We start from the raw sequence: 15,083 nt of genomic DNA on the forward strand, positions 1-15,083 counted from the left end.
GCGTCAAGTGCCTTTCTTTTTGCAATTTGCATGATGAGGGTAAGTTTAAGCTAATTTAATTTGTGCACAAGCTTAGAAGTTGCAGTCTTCCTCGGCGCATACATTCCAGCGGTCTAAATCTTACCTTTTGTACTCGAGCGCCGCTGGCGACCGTTAGAAAAATTACATAAATTGGCCGCATCACTGAATAAGCTGCAGGGTTGAACGTTTGAGAAAAAAGTAGCGGCTTATAGTCCGGAGTTTACGGTAAATTATTTTTCCTATTAATTTCTGTTGGTCAGTGTAGCATAAAAACGGTGAAAGGAAGAAAAAGCCCAAGCCCGAGGTGATGAATAAAGGAGTTTATTTGAGCCTAAGATGCACCTTCTTGCACATGTGTATCATGAATGAGCTGACTGAGGCTGCAATTAAAACACAAGTCAGGAGATAGCGACAGTTAGTAAACTCCAAATTCTGCACAGCTACTTTGACAATGTTAATCGAAATCGTGCGTCCACACTGGACCTGGTTAGATTCTGGAAGTGACCTCCGCTCGCCTGACCAAGGACCTGCTGATCTCCGACAGGGAGCGACAACCTGCTCACACAAAAGCAAATGATTAGATTAGGCTGTGTGTGTGTGCACAGCAGTGGTGGGCCATCAGGGCCTGCAAGGTCTATCCAACTAACCCAAAAAACATCCGAATCATGTGACGTTAATTATATTTAGTCCATGAATACCTATTGATTAATTCCTAATTGTCTGTCACTTCCTTTCATTGCTTTTCCACTGGTTGTGCTGCTTCTAGATGTGTACGTTTATATTTAAGCATTTAACCAATCACAATTCAGCCATTACATGTTGCCAGGGTCAGAAATGTTCATTGGGGCCTTCTCTATTAGCTCTACAGGCCCTGACCATTAAATAAGTGACGATAAAGCTTTTGGCTAAACCAATCAGATTCCAAGTTGGCGAGCAAGCACAGGCAAGCGGGCCTTGGCAAATGTCATCGGTTTCACGAAACTATGATCTGCTTGTTGGCGGTAACAGATGTTTCATAACATAGAAAAAAATTCCCAGTGTCCACTGCTTCTGTCGAGCTGACTTTTTCTGCCATATATCGAATAAAAACGTATGCCAGGATTACGACAGGACGGGCACGATTTTCAGCATTGGCTTTGATGGTGATATCAAAGAACTTCTTGATGGAACTGAAACGCATAGATAATCTGTACGACAGTAATTAAAATCTTCTGAATGAGAGAAAGGAAGATCGATTCAAATTATTTTTGGTATAGTAAAATGTGGCTAAAATCCCCCCAAATATTGCAATTTTATAATTTGATACTTTTTTATGTGTCGCAGCTGTAGCTGCAGTCAATGTTTTATAGCCATAAGACCGTTGAGGGTTGGATTGTGTCAGAAGTAGCACTACTAAAGGCCTAAGTGTGCAATGTACGGCCCACCACTGTTGCAGAGAAAGCTAATATAAGCTCATGTGTGCTCCTGCGAGAGTGTACGGTTACCTGCCAAGGCCATTGCTAGTTTCAGCTCATCCTTAAGAAGCTGAAGAACTTCAATAACACCTTGATCCCCCTGCATATAAGAGAGTATAATGACTTCTATTCTAAACAGATTGTTACTCTTAAAACCTTATAAACCAGGAAATTATTCTTGTCTGGTTTTTATGTTGCTATATTTTTAGTTTATTTCTCTAGCAAAATAAAAGACCCAGCGTTGTTTCCACATTTGTATTTTTTCCAAAAGTGGTAGAAATATTTTTTGTTTTTGACTTTCTTCACATTATCTTAGATACTGGGTTCAGGTCGACAATCATTCCTGATGGGAAATTTGTTCAAATGCATGGTTTGTATGGGTGCTTGAAATCCTGGAAAATGCTTGAATTTTAATGTGAGGATAAGCAGTGCAGAAAATGGATGGATAGATGTTTTCGAGGAATAAAAGTGCTTGAATTTTGCGTGAAATGCTTGAAAATGCTTTAAATTGTGGCCATATTTTGCAAAAAGTTTGCTTTAAAATGAATTCCACACTGCTCTCTGGTGGCTTTGCAGTGTCATTGTTTTTCTTCTCCTGTCTGGCGACTGATGGCCTGCTGGTTTTGCAAAGATAACATTGGAAAATTTCTTGCGGAACCGTAGACAAGGTGTCACAGTTGCCCATTGCCCTTACTTGGCCCCGCCTGTTTGGCTTCCCTCCTATTTAAACTCAGTGCTCTCATTCACACGTTGTCAGTCTGTCAACGAACCTCTGCACCCGCAAGACGTGTGTTTTGACTCTGTCCGGTATCCTGCTTGTGTATCCTGTCCGGTATCGATCCTGTCTGTCCGGCATCGGCTTGTGTATCTGGTATCGATCCCATCTGTCTCGTCCGACTCTAGTCTCCAGTATCGGGTATCGATCCTGTCTAGCTCATCCTGTTTGATATCCGACTCCAGTCTCCAGTGTCTGCTATCGATCCAGTCTGTCTCGTCCTGTCTGATATCTGACTCCAGTCTTCAGTATCGGGTATCGATCTGGTCTATCTCGTCCTGTTTGATATCTTACTCTATTCTCCGGTATCCGGTATCGATCGCGTCTGTCTCATCCCGTCCAATATCTTGCGCCAGTCTCCAGTATCCGGTATCGATCCGGTCTGTCTCGTCCTGTCCGATATCTGACTCCAGTCTCCAGTATCGGGTACCGATCTGGTCTATATCTTCCTGTTTGATATCTTACTCTATTCTCCGGTATCCGGTATCGATCCCGTCTGTCTCATCCCGTCCGATATCTTACGCCAGTCTCCAGTATCCAGTATCGATCCTGTCTGTTCCGTCCTGTCCGGTATCTATCCCGTCTGTCAGGTATCTGCTCGTGTATCTGGTATCGATCTCGTCGGCCTCCAGCTTCCTGTTTTTCCATGCCGGGCTTCTGTCTTACTTCTTACAACCAGCGATCGCCGAATCACTGCCGTTCCCGTACAATAAAGCTTGTGTGAAAACGTTACGCATCTGGGTCCTCCTCCTGTTCGGGTGCTGACACAAGGTCTCACGGCACATTAGCGTGCCCTAGCACACAGGTTGAAAAACACAGCCATAAGACATGGACGTACTTCTTCACTTTCAATAAATTTTCCAAATTTGGCTCTCCCCACCTGACAAGAAAGGCCCCAAAGCACTGGCCGGCCGATAAAGACAGCCTTGGCCCCCAAAGCGAGTGCCTTGAGGATATCTGTCCCTTGTCTCACGCCGCCGTCCAGGTAGACCTCGCAGCGACCTTTGGCTGCTTCCACAACCTCCTCCAGCACATCAAGCTTCAGACAAAACATTTAAACAGTGTTCATACAGGTGCTTAAAATCCTTAAACATGCTTGAATTTTAATGTTGAGTTTTCAAGGTTGGATAAGTGCTTGAATTTTAGGTGAAGTAATTTAAAAGTGTTTTTAAGAAATGACGCCGTAACGCCTGCTCTGGTGGTTTCACGTTTCCATTGAATATCTTCCCTCATGATTAATGGCAGCTGGCATTATTTTATATTTGGCGTTGTCAAGTGAAGCGGTATTATCCCTTACAGGTTGTGCCCAAGAGGGGCAAGACGCAGGGAGGCTTCTGTTTTACTGAACGCTAGCTAGAAAATGGAAATACAAACAATAGCTGAAGCGTGGCACAAATCCACGCACAGCATGCTGCGTAGTGTATGAGTAACAGAGATCCATCTCTTCACAATGAGAAAGTCAGCTCTTTACAGTCATATTAAATGTAATTCACTGAGAGGACGAGCTTTTTTTTGTTTTTGCAAATTGTTTGCTACATGCTACACCTAAACACGGCACTGTACAATGATTAAATGTGTAATAGTGCAAGGTTTACGTATCACTTATGGAAATTTAATATGGGTCATGTAAAAAATTAAGGTAGTGTTTCCCAGTGTTAAATTGTAATAGTAAGAACTTCCTGTATCTGAAAATGTAAGCTAAATGAAAATGTCTTTTTTACCCAACATAGGTCAAGTTCTTTACAATGATGTGTTGTATAATACTTAAAGAGACAGTTTGTAAAGTTCATTCATAAAAAAAAAAAAAAAAACACTAAATTTCCATTTATTTTACACAACATAAGGCTCACTTGGAAAATAATTGTCGGTCATCTTGTTGCCACAGGTACCTAAAAAAACATAAACCTAACAAAAGGCAGGGCAAAAACATTGAGAAGTCACGTTTTATTTATATCTGTACATTCAAGGAAACTGTGCGGGTCAGATGTATCGACATTTCGTTCTGTATACACGTGTACAAGAATGACAATAAAGTATATCTGAATCTGAATCTGAATCTCTGAGTCTCCGTAGTTTGTATTATCCCTTGTGATTTCTAGCACTTTTTTTTGTTGCATTACAAAACTCAAATAATACAGAGTGTCCCTTCAAAGGGACATTAGTGGTGAAATTTACCAATCTCTTGGTTATCGCAGTTGATATGGGGATGAAATCATGAAAATGAATTTAATTATTAGTTTATCATTCAAGAACAAACCCAATTTACATTTAATTAACAAATTAAAGTGCTGTACTTTATAGATTCTTTTTTTTTTTTTCTCCCCAAAAAAACTTGTGTACCATCATATTCTAAATAAATCATTTTGCTTTTTTACTGTACAATTTTATGAATTAAGGACACGATCCACTTCACTTCACAGGATACTTTGCCGCTACCATGTGGCCGTTATGGAAAACTGCATTTACCTTCCGGTTCAAAATGAGTGCTACAAAGCCCAAGGAACATTACAAACTAAGGAGAGTGACCAAATGACATAATTTAGCTTCTCATCTTTTTGCCCAGCCTTTCACAAAGCTTTGGGTTTTTTGGGGAGGGGGTACCCTTAGCTGCAAAATGGTGGACAATCATGTTTAAATGATAGTTATGGTATTTTTAATATTGTTCAAATATTTTATATGTATATATAGATGACTGTCAAATGCGTTTTGGTATACACACAATTAAATAGAACAATAATGCACAAGGGAACAACTTATTCACACCGTGGCAGGGACTCCGTCCAGCTGTCGAGCACCATGGTTAGACACCAAAATGCCATCAACCCCATAGTTCACTGCTTTGGCAGCATCCTCTCCTGGGCACACAAACACACACACAATGACACACAGACGCACAATGGATCCAAAGTGGCAAATTTCACGTCAATAATTTACTTCCCACGGGTGAGTAAATTTCAACTTAAAGGTATTCAGAAAGACCATTTTTTAAATTAGTGTAGTGTTCCTCTCCACAATTATGCAAATATGTTGCAAAATATTCCACATGCAGGGGGACTTGAGAAATATAGTCTCAAAATTGAATAATTTGACTTGTTTCCTCTTGAGCTGTGCCGTCATTGAAGAAACATCACTTTCAAAATGGCGAATCCCTTTAACACAACATATGAAACAGCTTGAAACAGACGGCAATTGCAGTGAAAAGCGATTGCATACTGCCCATTTCTGCTTGGAGAAATTGGAACTTCGCTTACCCTGTCGATGGGGGTCTTGTGACTGTTTTGTTCGAGTTGCATGCCTGGACCTCCAAAAGCTTCGTGGGTTAAGTTTATCTGCTGCTTGTTCAGTGTGAGTTTCTTCTTTGCCCTATCCTTGTTACAGGTAGGCCAATGTGGGTTTACGCTGCGTGTGTCCCGGTTGGTATAATATTGTCCGCCTAGCACCCTGTTTTTTTTTTGTTTTCTTCTGGTTAGCCCCCGTTTCTTCTGGTTAGCCCCCGTTAGCAGTCGGCTAGCCTGCAGTGTCCATTGGTTTATTGCTGCCTGGGTTCACGTTTGACGCCGTATCCACTTCTTGACTTCTTGTTTTTGGTTCACGGTTAGCTTGCTGCTTACTGCATTTTTTTAGTCAGCCAGCCCGCATTTTTCTGGCGAGGCTGAGGGAAACCTTTCTTTGATTGATCACGGTTATCCCCTGTTAGCAGCACAAAGTGTTGTTTGGCCGGCTAGACGGCCTGCATGCCGTGTCCTTTGGTTAATTCCCTGGTGCGTTTGTGTTTGTCGCTAAAGCCGTTTTTCGTTGTTAGTTCACTGTTAGCCTGGCAGCTCACTGCATTTCCCGGATAGCTTTCTCCTTGTTGCTGTAGCCGTTGCCACTTTTCGTTCTCGGTTCCAGATTAGCGTGGCTGCTCACTGCGTGTTTTTCGATCAGATAGCCTGGCTTTTGCAAAGGTTTTGCTTTGTTCCTTGGTATGTTAATTTCTGGCCTGCTTTTAGTTTGTCGCGGTATCCGTTGCCGCTTTTCGTTGGCAGTTACGGGTTGGCATGGCTTCTTACTGCATGTTTTTTGGTCAGCTAGCCTCGCGTTTTTCCGCTGAGGTCAACCACTTTTGTTGTTGAGGTTTAGCACCCTACTATATGGCTCTCCTTGTATTGTTTTTTTTTTTTGCCAGTCAGCCCTTTTTCGGCTACTTGTCCTTTACTGTACCATTAGTACATCCACCTGCAACGCCTCTCCACAAAAAAATGAACAAAACTTGTCCTAAAACACTTGTAAGCTCTTCGACTAATTATTAGGTAAACCAATATGTTGACTGGCTTGCTCGGGTGCTGGTGTCACTCACACGATGTCACAGCTCAGGAAGTCAAAGACGAGACAGAATTTGTGAATACCTTTAAAAGTGCTTTGTGTGTCAGCATACCGGTAAGCACTCCTTTAACAATCACGGGCAGTTTTGTGTTTTTCTTCAGCCAGGTGATGTCATCCCAGCAGAGAGCGGGATCGATTGCTTTTGCCACATAGACAGCAAGTCCACTATCCTTTCCGTAGTCTCCCTCCGAGAAAGCCAAAGAGTCTGTTGAGAAGTTAGACAATCTGGAGCAAAAGACACACGAGGCAACAAATGAGAGAAAGCATTAAAAAATATGTAATAAGTCAGGGGTGGGCAAAAAAAAAAAAAAAAAAAATAACAAGAACATTTTTATTTACTTGCTATTTCTTATTTTAACGGGTGGCAGAAGACACATTTTATCTGTAAAGATCACATTTCGTTGAGCTTTTTAATGCATATTATTACATTTAGTAGTGCTTAAAAGGACAGTGTGTAATATTTAGTTTCTCCTAGTTTTAGAATAAAAAACTTAATTCAGTTTAAAAAAACGTTTATTTTACATAACAGAATTTATACATAGTAGTCGCCGCCATGCTTGTCTGTAATATTGCTGCTATGCTGTGCTAATTTACCACTGATTTTTGTTTGCATTAAAAAATACAGTGGCATCTAGTGCGCAAATATGACACGATGTACCTTCGACTTCACTAGGTGTCATTGTTTGGTGTAATGCAACCAAAACAAGTGCTAAAAAGCACAAGGAAGAATACAGCTACGGTGATACAAAGTGACCAAACCGCACTATTTTACTGTATGTTTATTATTTACTGTCCCCTCGAGGTAAACAATACATGTATTTAATAAAAAAACTATACTGGTTTAAATAATAAGGGAAATGCATGAACTATCAAATAAACATGGATTTTTTAGAACTCTTGTAGGTTGAGAAATTGGCATTTATTTTAAAGATCATGTGGTTCACCTAGAGGGAGTTTACATAACTGCCCGCCATCTTGCTGCTGCAGGTACCCAAATACCTCAAAAGGTTGGGCAAAAAAAAAAAAAAGTAAAATTGGTGTATTTTGGTAAATTTGAGTCTGCGTAGTTTGTATTCTTCATGTACAGTACTCGTTTTCAGTTGAGAACACCACGCTGCTACATCTAGTGGACTTAATTATGGTAGTTTTTAATTATTTTTAATCATCTGATATAGCAAGGTTACATTCCTTACCTTACTAAACTTACTTCCTGAAATGAGAATTATTTTCTCCTTAATCCGCATTGTGAGGGTGTTTCGTTCATTTTAACCCTTGGGTACATGACCTACCTGTACAAACTACAGTGTACGTACACTTTTCCATGAGGTGGGTCGAAAATTTATGCGGGGGGGGAATACTACTGGCATCATGTCGTAAACATGTTTTATGAGGAATACCTGGAATATGACAATATTACAACCAATTTTTAAAGACGCTGAAGAACAACAACCCACGTAGTCATTTTGCATTCACAGGTAAAATTACATTTTTATTTTACTAGATACTAGGTGGGGCAGCACGGCGGCGCAGTGGTTAGCGCATGTGCGGCACAGTTCATGTCTTGGGAACCTCCTGCGTGGGTTCAAATCCAGCTCCAGACTTCCTGTGCGGAGTTTGTATGTTCTCCCCGTGCTTGCGTGGGTTTCCTCCGGGCACTCTGGTTTCCTCCCACATTCCAAAAACATGCATTTCAGGTGAATTGGCCGGTCCAAATTGTCCCTAGGTGTGAATGAGCGAGTGAGTTGTCTGTCCCCGTGTGCCCTGCGATTGGCTGGCAACCAGTTCAGGGTGTCCCCTGCCCACTGCCCGATGATTACTGGGATGGGCTCCAGCACCCCCGCGACCCTACTGAGGATAAGCGGTGTAGCTAATGAGATGAGATGAGATGAGATACTAGGTGGTTTGAATAAAGTTAAATGAGAATAATCTTTTGTTAAATAATACTTTACTCTCAAAGGTCAATATTATACTTAAACATGTTAGAAATACGTAAGAAAAAGAAAATCGGGAAGTTAATATCCTTTACATCCTTGTACTTTAGTCATCAAATGTTTTGTTCTACATTTTTCCAAGTCCTACCTCAGATATATATATACCTCAGATGTGATGGAAGCTTAAAGCAGTTGCGCATGTCTTCCAACCTCCTCCCCAAGTATGGTGTATCCACGGTAACAAAGATGGCTTTGTAGCCTGCCTCCTCTGCCCGACGGACCAAGGACAGTGTGAGGGCTCTGTCCTTGTAAATGTAAAGCTGCAGCCACAGCACGCCGCCCACTCCAGGCGAGGAGCTCATTGCCGACATCACTTCCTCAATAGTGGAGGTGGCCCAGGAGCTCAGCATCATTCCCGTCCCCACAGCTCGGCACGCTACGTAGAATATAAAGATTCCATTTGTTCAAAATGAATGAATGTAAACACACCAAAACTGAACTATGTTAAATGGAGGTGAGGAGTATTTTGGAGGGGCAAAACAGTGCTTTGTGGCATTTACCATCAAGGACCAAAGTTGAAGTGAGTTGCGGTGTATTTAAAAAGCTAGAGCTCTAGAAATATTATATATTTTATCTACTTAAAGTGAGTTGATTACTTTCATCAGCACAAACACAGAACAGCCATTTTACTAAGGATCAATGTTGTTGTGAGTTGAGGACCATAATTTAGACCAGTATTGCCCAACCAATTTTCATTCACGTAATATTTTATTTCATTTTTTTTTTGCCAAGTACATCCCTTATTAGTGTTTTCATAAAGATCTTTGACAATAATAATGATTAAAAAAAAATCTTTGTAGGGTCCAATGTTTCCTCTGATTGTGGGGTGAAATGTTCAGTCACATGGGCTATGTAGTTGATGCCTAGAAGTTTGCTTGAGCATCGCACCTCCATGGTCTGGATTTGCTTTCCATCTTTGCTGTGAGAGTCCATGTTTCGCAAGCATAGACAAAGATGGAAGTAACCAGTATTTGGATCAGATCTTTGATTTCACTGCTATGTTAGGTATTTTTTGTAAAATTCAAGTATTCCCTACCTCCATTCGAAAATCCCTGATAGAAACATGGGTGTCTTTAGTCGGGTCCCAAGGGGTTTCCCCTCTTCCACACCTGTCTCCTAAGGATGCTCTTATCAGGTTGCACATTACATACATTTCACATATACTAGGGATACGGTTGATTGTGTTACTTGGAGCAAACACCATCTCTTACAAATGACTTTGGGTTGTGAAGAAGTATTTTTATTTTAATCCAGAATCCTGGAGTGTTAGTAATCGTCCCGACGAAGATTTTTTGCGTGTGTTTACCCCTTGCAGTTGCCGTCTCACCATCCGCATGAGCCATCCTCTGCATGGCAGTGGCTGCAACACACAATGGCATGTCCAGCTTTTGGCCCAACACTGACACGCTCATATCCACACATGACACGTCGTTCAACACCCGGGGGATCAGCCGCCACCTACAATCACATGCATCACTATCTTCATAATACAGTAATATCAACAGACAAAGACCACACACCCACCCCTTCTTGATGTGTTTTCAATAAACCAGTGGTTCTCAACTGGTCAGCCTTCAGGACTCATGATTCCACCCGAATGACAAGCTGCGACCCAAACAAGAAAAAAAAATTGCTTCTCAAATTAGTCCAATAAAAAAAATTTGCAGTTTAAAACAGATATATATATATATATATATATATATATATATATATATATATATATATATATATATATATATATATATATATATATATATATATACTGTATGTATATATATATATATATATATATATATATATATATATATATATATATATATACACACACACCTTTCTTTTTTTTTTAACAAAAAACAAAATGACTAGCAAAACCAAAACAACTGTGAGTACCATACATAGTGGCATATAAGCCTACATTACATATAAGCAACCCACTACAATTGCTGCAATTATACACATACTATAATACATTCAAAATATTGATTTAACATGTCACGTTTGGGATGGCACCCATTTGGCCCCCGCCGTGTGGCGCCAGCTTGTCGAGGTTGCCATGGCGCCCAATTGGCCCCCACCCATGGAAACCAACTGAAGCTCATTGACCGATCGGCTCACTGTCAATATTTAAACGCTGTTCTGCCAGTAGCCTTTTGTCGGTGCGTCTGAGAATCTCCGTTTTTTCCGTGTTTTGCTCCTGTTTTGCTCCCGCCACGATCTGTTTGATTTTTACTTTTTCTGTTTCCGACACCGTCATCGCTAGCCACGGAAGTCCCATTTCCACGGCTGAACAGCCTACTCCCCGCGACCAACGATCTCCGGACCAAGTGTGCGCTCCTTTCTCTTTTCCCCAATAAAACTGTAACGTTACGCGAGTGGGTCCTATTTCCTGTTCAGGTCTCTGACAAAACATGTATGTAAACATGAATAATAATATCATAATGTAGTTAATAAAGATTAATATCCTGGTAAAAAGCTAAATATATAACATGTTTAAACTGTACTTGCCCACAGAGCTTCAATGGCAGACACTCGTACATCATTTCCTTCTTTGATCGTTCTTGTCAACGTGTTCCACTTTTCCAACAATTTATCATTAACATTCTTGGGACCCGTAATTTTGAGCTGAAAAAGGAAATAAAACGTACAAAATCCAATTGACTGGACAAGGAAAGAGATCAAGTACAACAATATCGCCATCTACTGTTAAGGAGTGTTATTGATCCACTGTTGTTTCTTCATTTTGGCAAGGCAAAGGCCAGCGACCCAATCAAAACAGATCCGCGGCCCACTTTTGGGTCAAGACCTACCAGTTGAGAAACACTGCATTAAACAATGCGTGAATAACAGATTGCGTGATTGTTTCATAAATCAGAAAAAAAGATAAATGACAGATCATTACATGCGCTGTTTGCTAACATGCTGAATGTTTATTCACCTCAGTGGCTTTGTCACTTAGTTCATTTGTTTGATCAAGCATACAGTTGGACTTCAATTGTAAAGGAAACATATCCATTAGCTTTTGAAAAGATGTGGGGTAAACAAAATTGAATTAAAACTGGCATCCCAGTGTTACATTTAATTTTTCATTTATTAATGTATTTATTCATTCATTTTCCAAACCCCTTTTCTCACTATGGTCATAGGGTTGGTAAGGCTTGTTTTTGTCACGGACCAGAAACAGACACAGGACCCAATAGCGCTCGTTTTCTCAGTTTATATTAATAAAGAGGGAGAGCAGGGCTTGCTTCCACGATCCGACGGCTGACGGACAAGAGGAGCAGGAGATGCGGAAGTGGCACTTTTGTGTCTAGCGAGGAGGGTCGAAGACAAGCGTGATTTACAAGTCGCTAGCCGGGACTGGAGAGCAAGGACGATGTCAAGTCCGGAAACGAGGTCGGCAACAGGGGGCAGGCAGGTAACGGGGCAAAACAGATTGGGTAACAGGCAGGCAGAATAGGGCAGAGTCAGGTCTGGAAACAGGTTGGCAACGAGGATCAGGCAGAGAAAAGCAGGGCAGGAACAGATTCTGATGTAAGGGCTTACTGAGCTGGAGGTAACAGTTCGCATAACGATCTGACAGCTTCCTCTTGGAAGCCGGGGGTTTAAAAAGGTTACATCAGCCAATCAGCTGTCCGGGCTGTTGGCGCCAATTAAGCAGTCGCAGGTGCTCTGAATCGGCAATAATGACAGTTTTATATTTAATATTATTTTAATTTGACACTTTGTTGACAATTTAAAGATACCACCAATGTCACTGTATTGTGTAGTGTAACCTAAAATTATTTCTATAAAGCACAAGGAAAACTACAAACTACGGAGGGTCAAAGTGAACAAAAATAATTTTTCTTCTGATTTTTCAGATGCAGATTCAGATTTACTTTATTGTCATTCGTGTACACGTGTATACAGAACGAAATGTCGATACATCTGACCCGCACAGTTTCTTTGAACGTCAGCCGGGATAGATATGATTAACCATGTCTTCGTCAGAATTTTAGCGAAGCAGTTCGTCATCTCGCGGTTCGATGCCACTTCCAGTTGTTAAATGGTCATGTTTATTGTCCATAGAGCGAACATTGGAGAGCAAAATGGATGTTAGAGGGGTTAGCCTTAAGCCTAGCTGTTAGCCCGGCCCGCTTCCTCGTCACGCCGCTGTCTTGCCACTCTGCAATTCACTGCTTTGTAGGCCGCTGGGTCTTGTTGACATAGCAGTCCGTGGCTAATAAACACTCCCGAGTGGTCGTAGCACCGAGCGCTTGATGTCCTCGTTCGGCGGTCACGCCGCTGTCTTGCCACTCTGCTTCGCTGCTTTGTAGGCCGCTGGGTCTTGTTGACATAGCAGTCCGTGGCTAATAAACACGGGTAATATTAAGAACCAAGATGACGGAAAATCAACTATTCAGGGATGTTATGTTGAGTAGCCCAAGTACACTTTCTGAAAATAGCTCACAAATGATTTGCTAATTATTATTTTTCTAACTGGCATGCTGTTTTAGCGGTTGACTGAGCTTATTTTAACCCTGCCTCTAATGATTACAACCTGGTAATAATCTAGTGACAAAGTAGCAATAACAAGATAATCTGTCATTCTAGATAAGCTTATCAAAATAAAAGCCCTTTATGCTTATTAGTAACAGAAAGTAGCTCTCAGCTTCGACAATGTTGCTGATTCCGGCACCAAAAAATAAAATGCACGTTTAGATAATGATCCGCATGTTTTTCTTTATTAGTCAAATGAGTACAGTATATTGTCAAAATCCTGCACTCAGGTTTGGTTTCCTCTCTTTCTCTCTCTCTCTCTCTCTTGCTTGCCCTTACCTAATTTAGTCACTCACTTCCTAGCCCTAGTATCCACTCCACACCTGGTGTCACATGCCCTGATTAACCTCTAATCACACCTATCCCTCTTCACTATTCAAACACTCTGTATGCTTGGCTCGGTACTAGTTTATGTTGCCTCTTATGTCCCGTTCTAAGCCTTCTTGTCACAGCAATGTTGTTATTCCAGTGTATAGATCGGTAGTACCTTCTGCCGAAAGCTTAGTAGTGTTTGCTGATCCAGTTTACCGGACCACCAACCCCTCTGTCTGTTGCTACGCCCCTTGATGTCCCGTGTACCAAACTCTGTTTGAAAAAATAGGTCTGTGACTGCACTAATGAGTGTATTTCCACTGTGCTTCCGCACCACCCAGAGTGGGCTCCTGACATAAACTGTATATATATTTCTTTTAAGAATTAAGTTTTTTATACCACTAAGAGGTACTCAAGAAGGCACAATAGCCCTTTAAAAATTACTTGGGCCATGTACAGTATTTGTAGCTATATTGGAAGCTTGAAAATACCAGACTCTTCCTATGAACACTCGTCTCTCACTTCTAAGCTTTTTTATTACAAAAACATTAGAAAAATGTGGTAGTGGACATTCATATTGCACTTATAGGTTGACGCAATTCTGAAAGGTTAATTAAACAAGATGTCCTGAGAATATTGTGCTGTCGTACCGCTTGAAGGCCGCCACATTGTCGGCCAGCGTGGTCTGCTCCTCGGCTCCTGAGCTGTAGTAGTCATACACGGCCTTTGGGAGAACTTTCCTGGCTTCCACCTCGAAGTCAGACACGCACACACGCTTCCCTGACATCGTTGCTATTACGTCCGTTTGCTTGTGCTCAATAAAGCAAAGTAAGAGAGAACAAGACTAAACAAGATCATGTAATCATTAACCCAAGGGAGGGCTCCAAGGCCCACATACTCATTTTCCACCAGAATACATGATAGATATAAGGTAAGTAAACATTGTGATATATGAGATGAACATTTTACGATGAGCAATGTTGACTGGATTGATTGATTTTGTATTAACCATCAAATATATTTTGCCTGTGACAAAAATCAAACCAGACGCTGCTTTAAAACGAGTCTGTCACCTTTGTACTGGTATGTTTAAAAGGGTAACAGTCAATGTTTGTACACTATGGACAATTTAGTATTCTTGCTTTAGCCATGAGATATACTGTACATAGATAAGGAATGATGTCTTGGGGTGCAAAGTAACTTTTACTCTTTCGTTTCAAATTATTCAAGTCCGCATTATGTCAAGGGGGCAATTTGAGGGGTGTGACTGGCTATGGGAGGAAACAGTGGCTCATTTATCAAATATAGAATTGCAAGGTTTGGTTTTGGCATTTTTAAGTGATCACATAATTGGCTGGCAACCAGTTCTGGGTGTCCCCTGCCCACTGCCCGATGATTGCTGGGATGGGCTCCAGCACCCCCACGACCCTACTGAGGATAAGCGGTGCAGCTAATGAGATGAGATGAGAGAAGTGATCACATAATACTGGTGAGGGGAAAATAATGATTACTCGATATTGGTGGGGACACATTTTTTAACGTGATCACGTATTATTCCTGGGGACACGTCTCCTTCGTCGTTGCGAAATTACACCCCTTGAAGTCTGAGTACCTTACAAGTTAAAA

At 41.2% G+C, this 15,083-nt stretch overlaps 1 protein-coding gene across 4 annotated transcripts; it reads right to left on the bottom strand.

The window, feature by feature from the left end:
• Positions 1–320: 320 nt before the first annotated feature.
• hao1 (hydroxyacid oxidase (glycolate oxidase) 1) lies at positions 321–14,291 on the bottom strand. 4 transcript variants are annotated; one of them, XM_088344652.1, is made up of 9 exons: positions 14,108–14,291; positions 9,934–10,064; positions 8,712–8,982; positions 6,668–6,840; positions 5,014–5,105; positions 3,131–3,289; positions 1,506–1,575; positions 505–576; positions 321–401 (listed from the first exon to the last, which is right to left on the bottom strand). In XM_088344652.1, the coding sequence occupies exons 1-8, from the start codon at positions 14,242–14,244 to the stop codon at positions 509–511; spliced, it is 1,101 nt and encodes a 366-aa protein (XP_088200778.1). In that variant the 5' UTR covers positions 14,245–14,291; the 3' UTR covers positions 321–401; positions 505–508. The 4 variants fall into 4 exon arrangements, with proteins under 4 accessions (XP_088200778.1, XP_088200760.1, XP_088200786.1 ...); XM_088344634.1 differs by having other exon boundaries at positions 9,913–10,064; XM_088344660.1 differs by lacking the exon at positions 14,108–14,291 and adding an exon at positions 10,131–10,185 and having other exon boundaries at positions 9,913–10,064.
• Between the last annotated feature and the right edge of the window lie 792 nt (positions 14,292–15,083).

This window comes from Urocampus carinirostris, chromosome 1, assembly GCF_059441175.1.
Source record: "Urocampus carinirostris isolate Australia breed hairy pipefish chromosome 1, RoL_Ucar_1.0, whole genome shotgun sequence".
NCBI classification, from domain to species: domain Eukaryota; kingdom Metazoa; phylum Chordata; class Actinopteri; order Syngnathiformes; family Syngnathidae; genus Urocampus; species Urocampus carinirostris.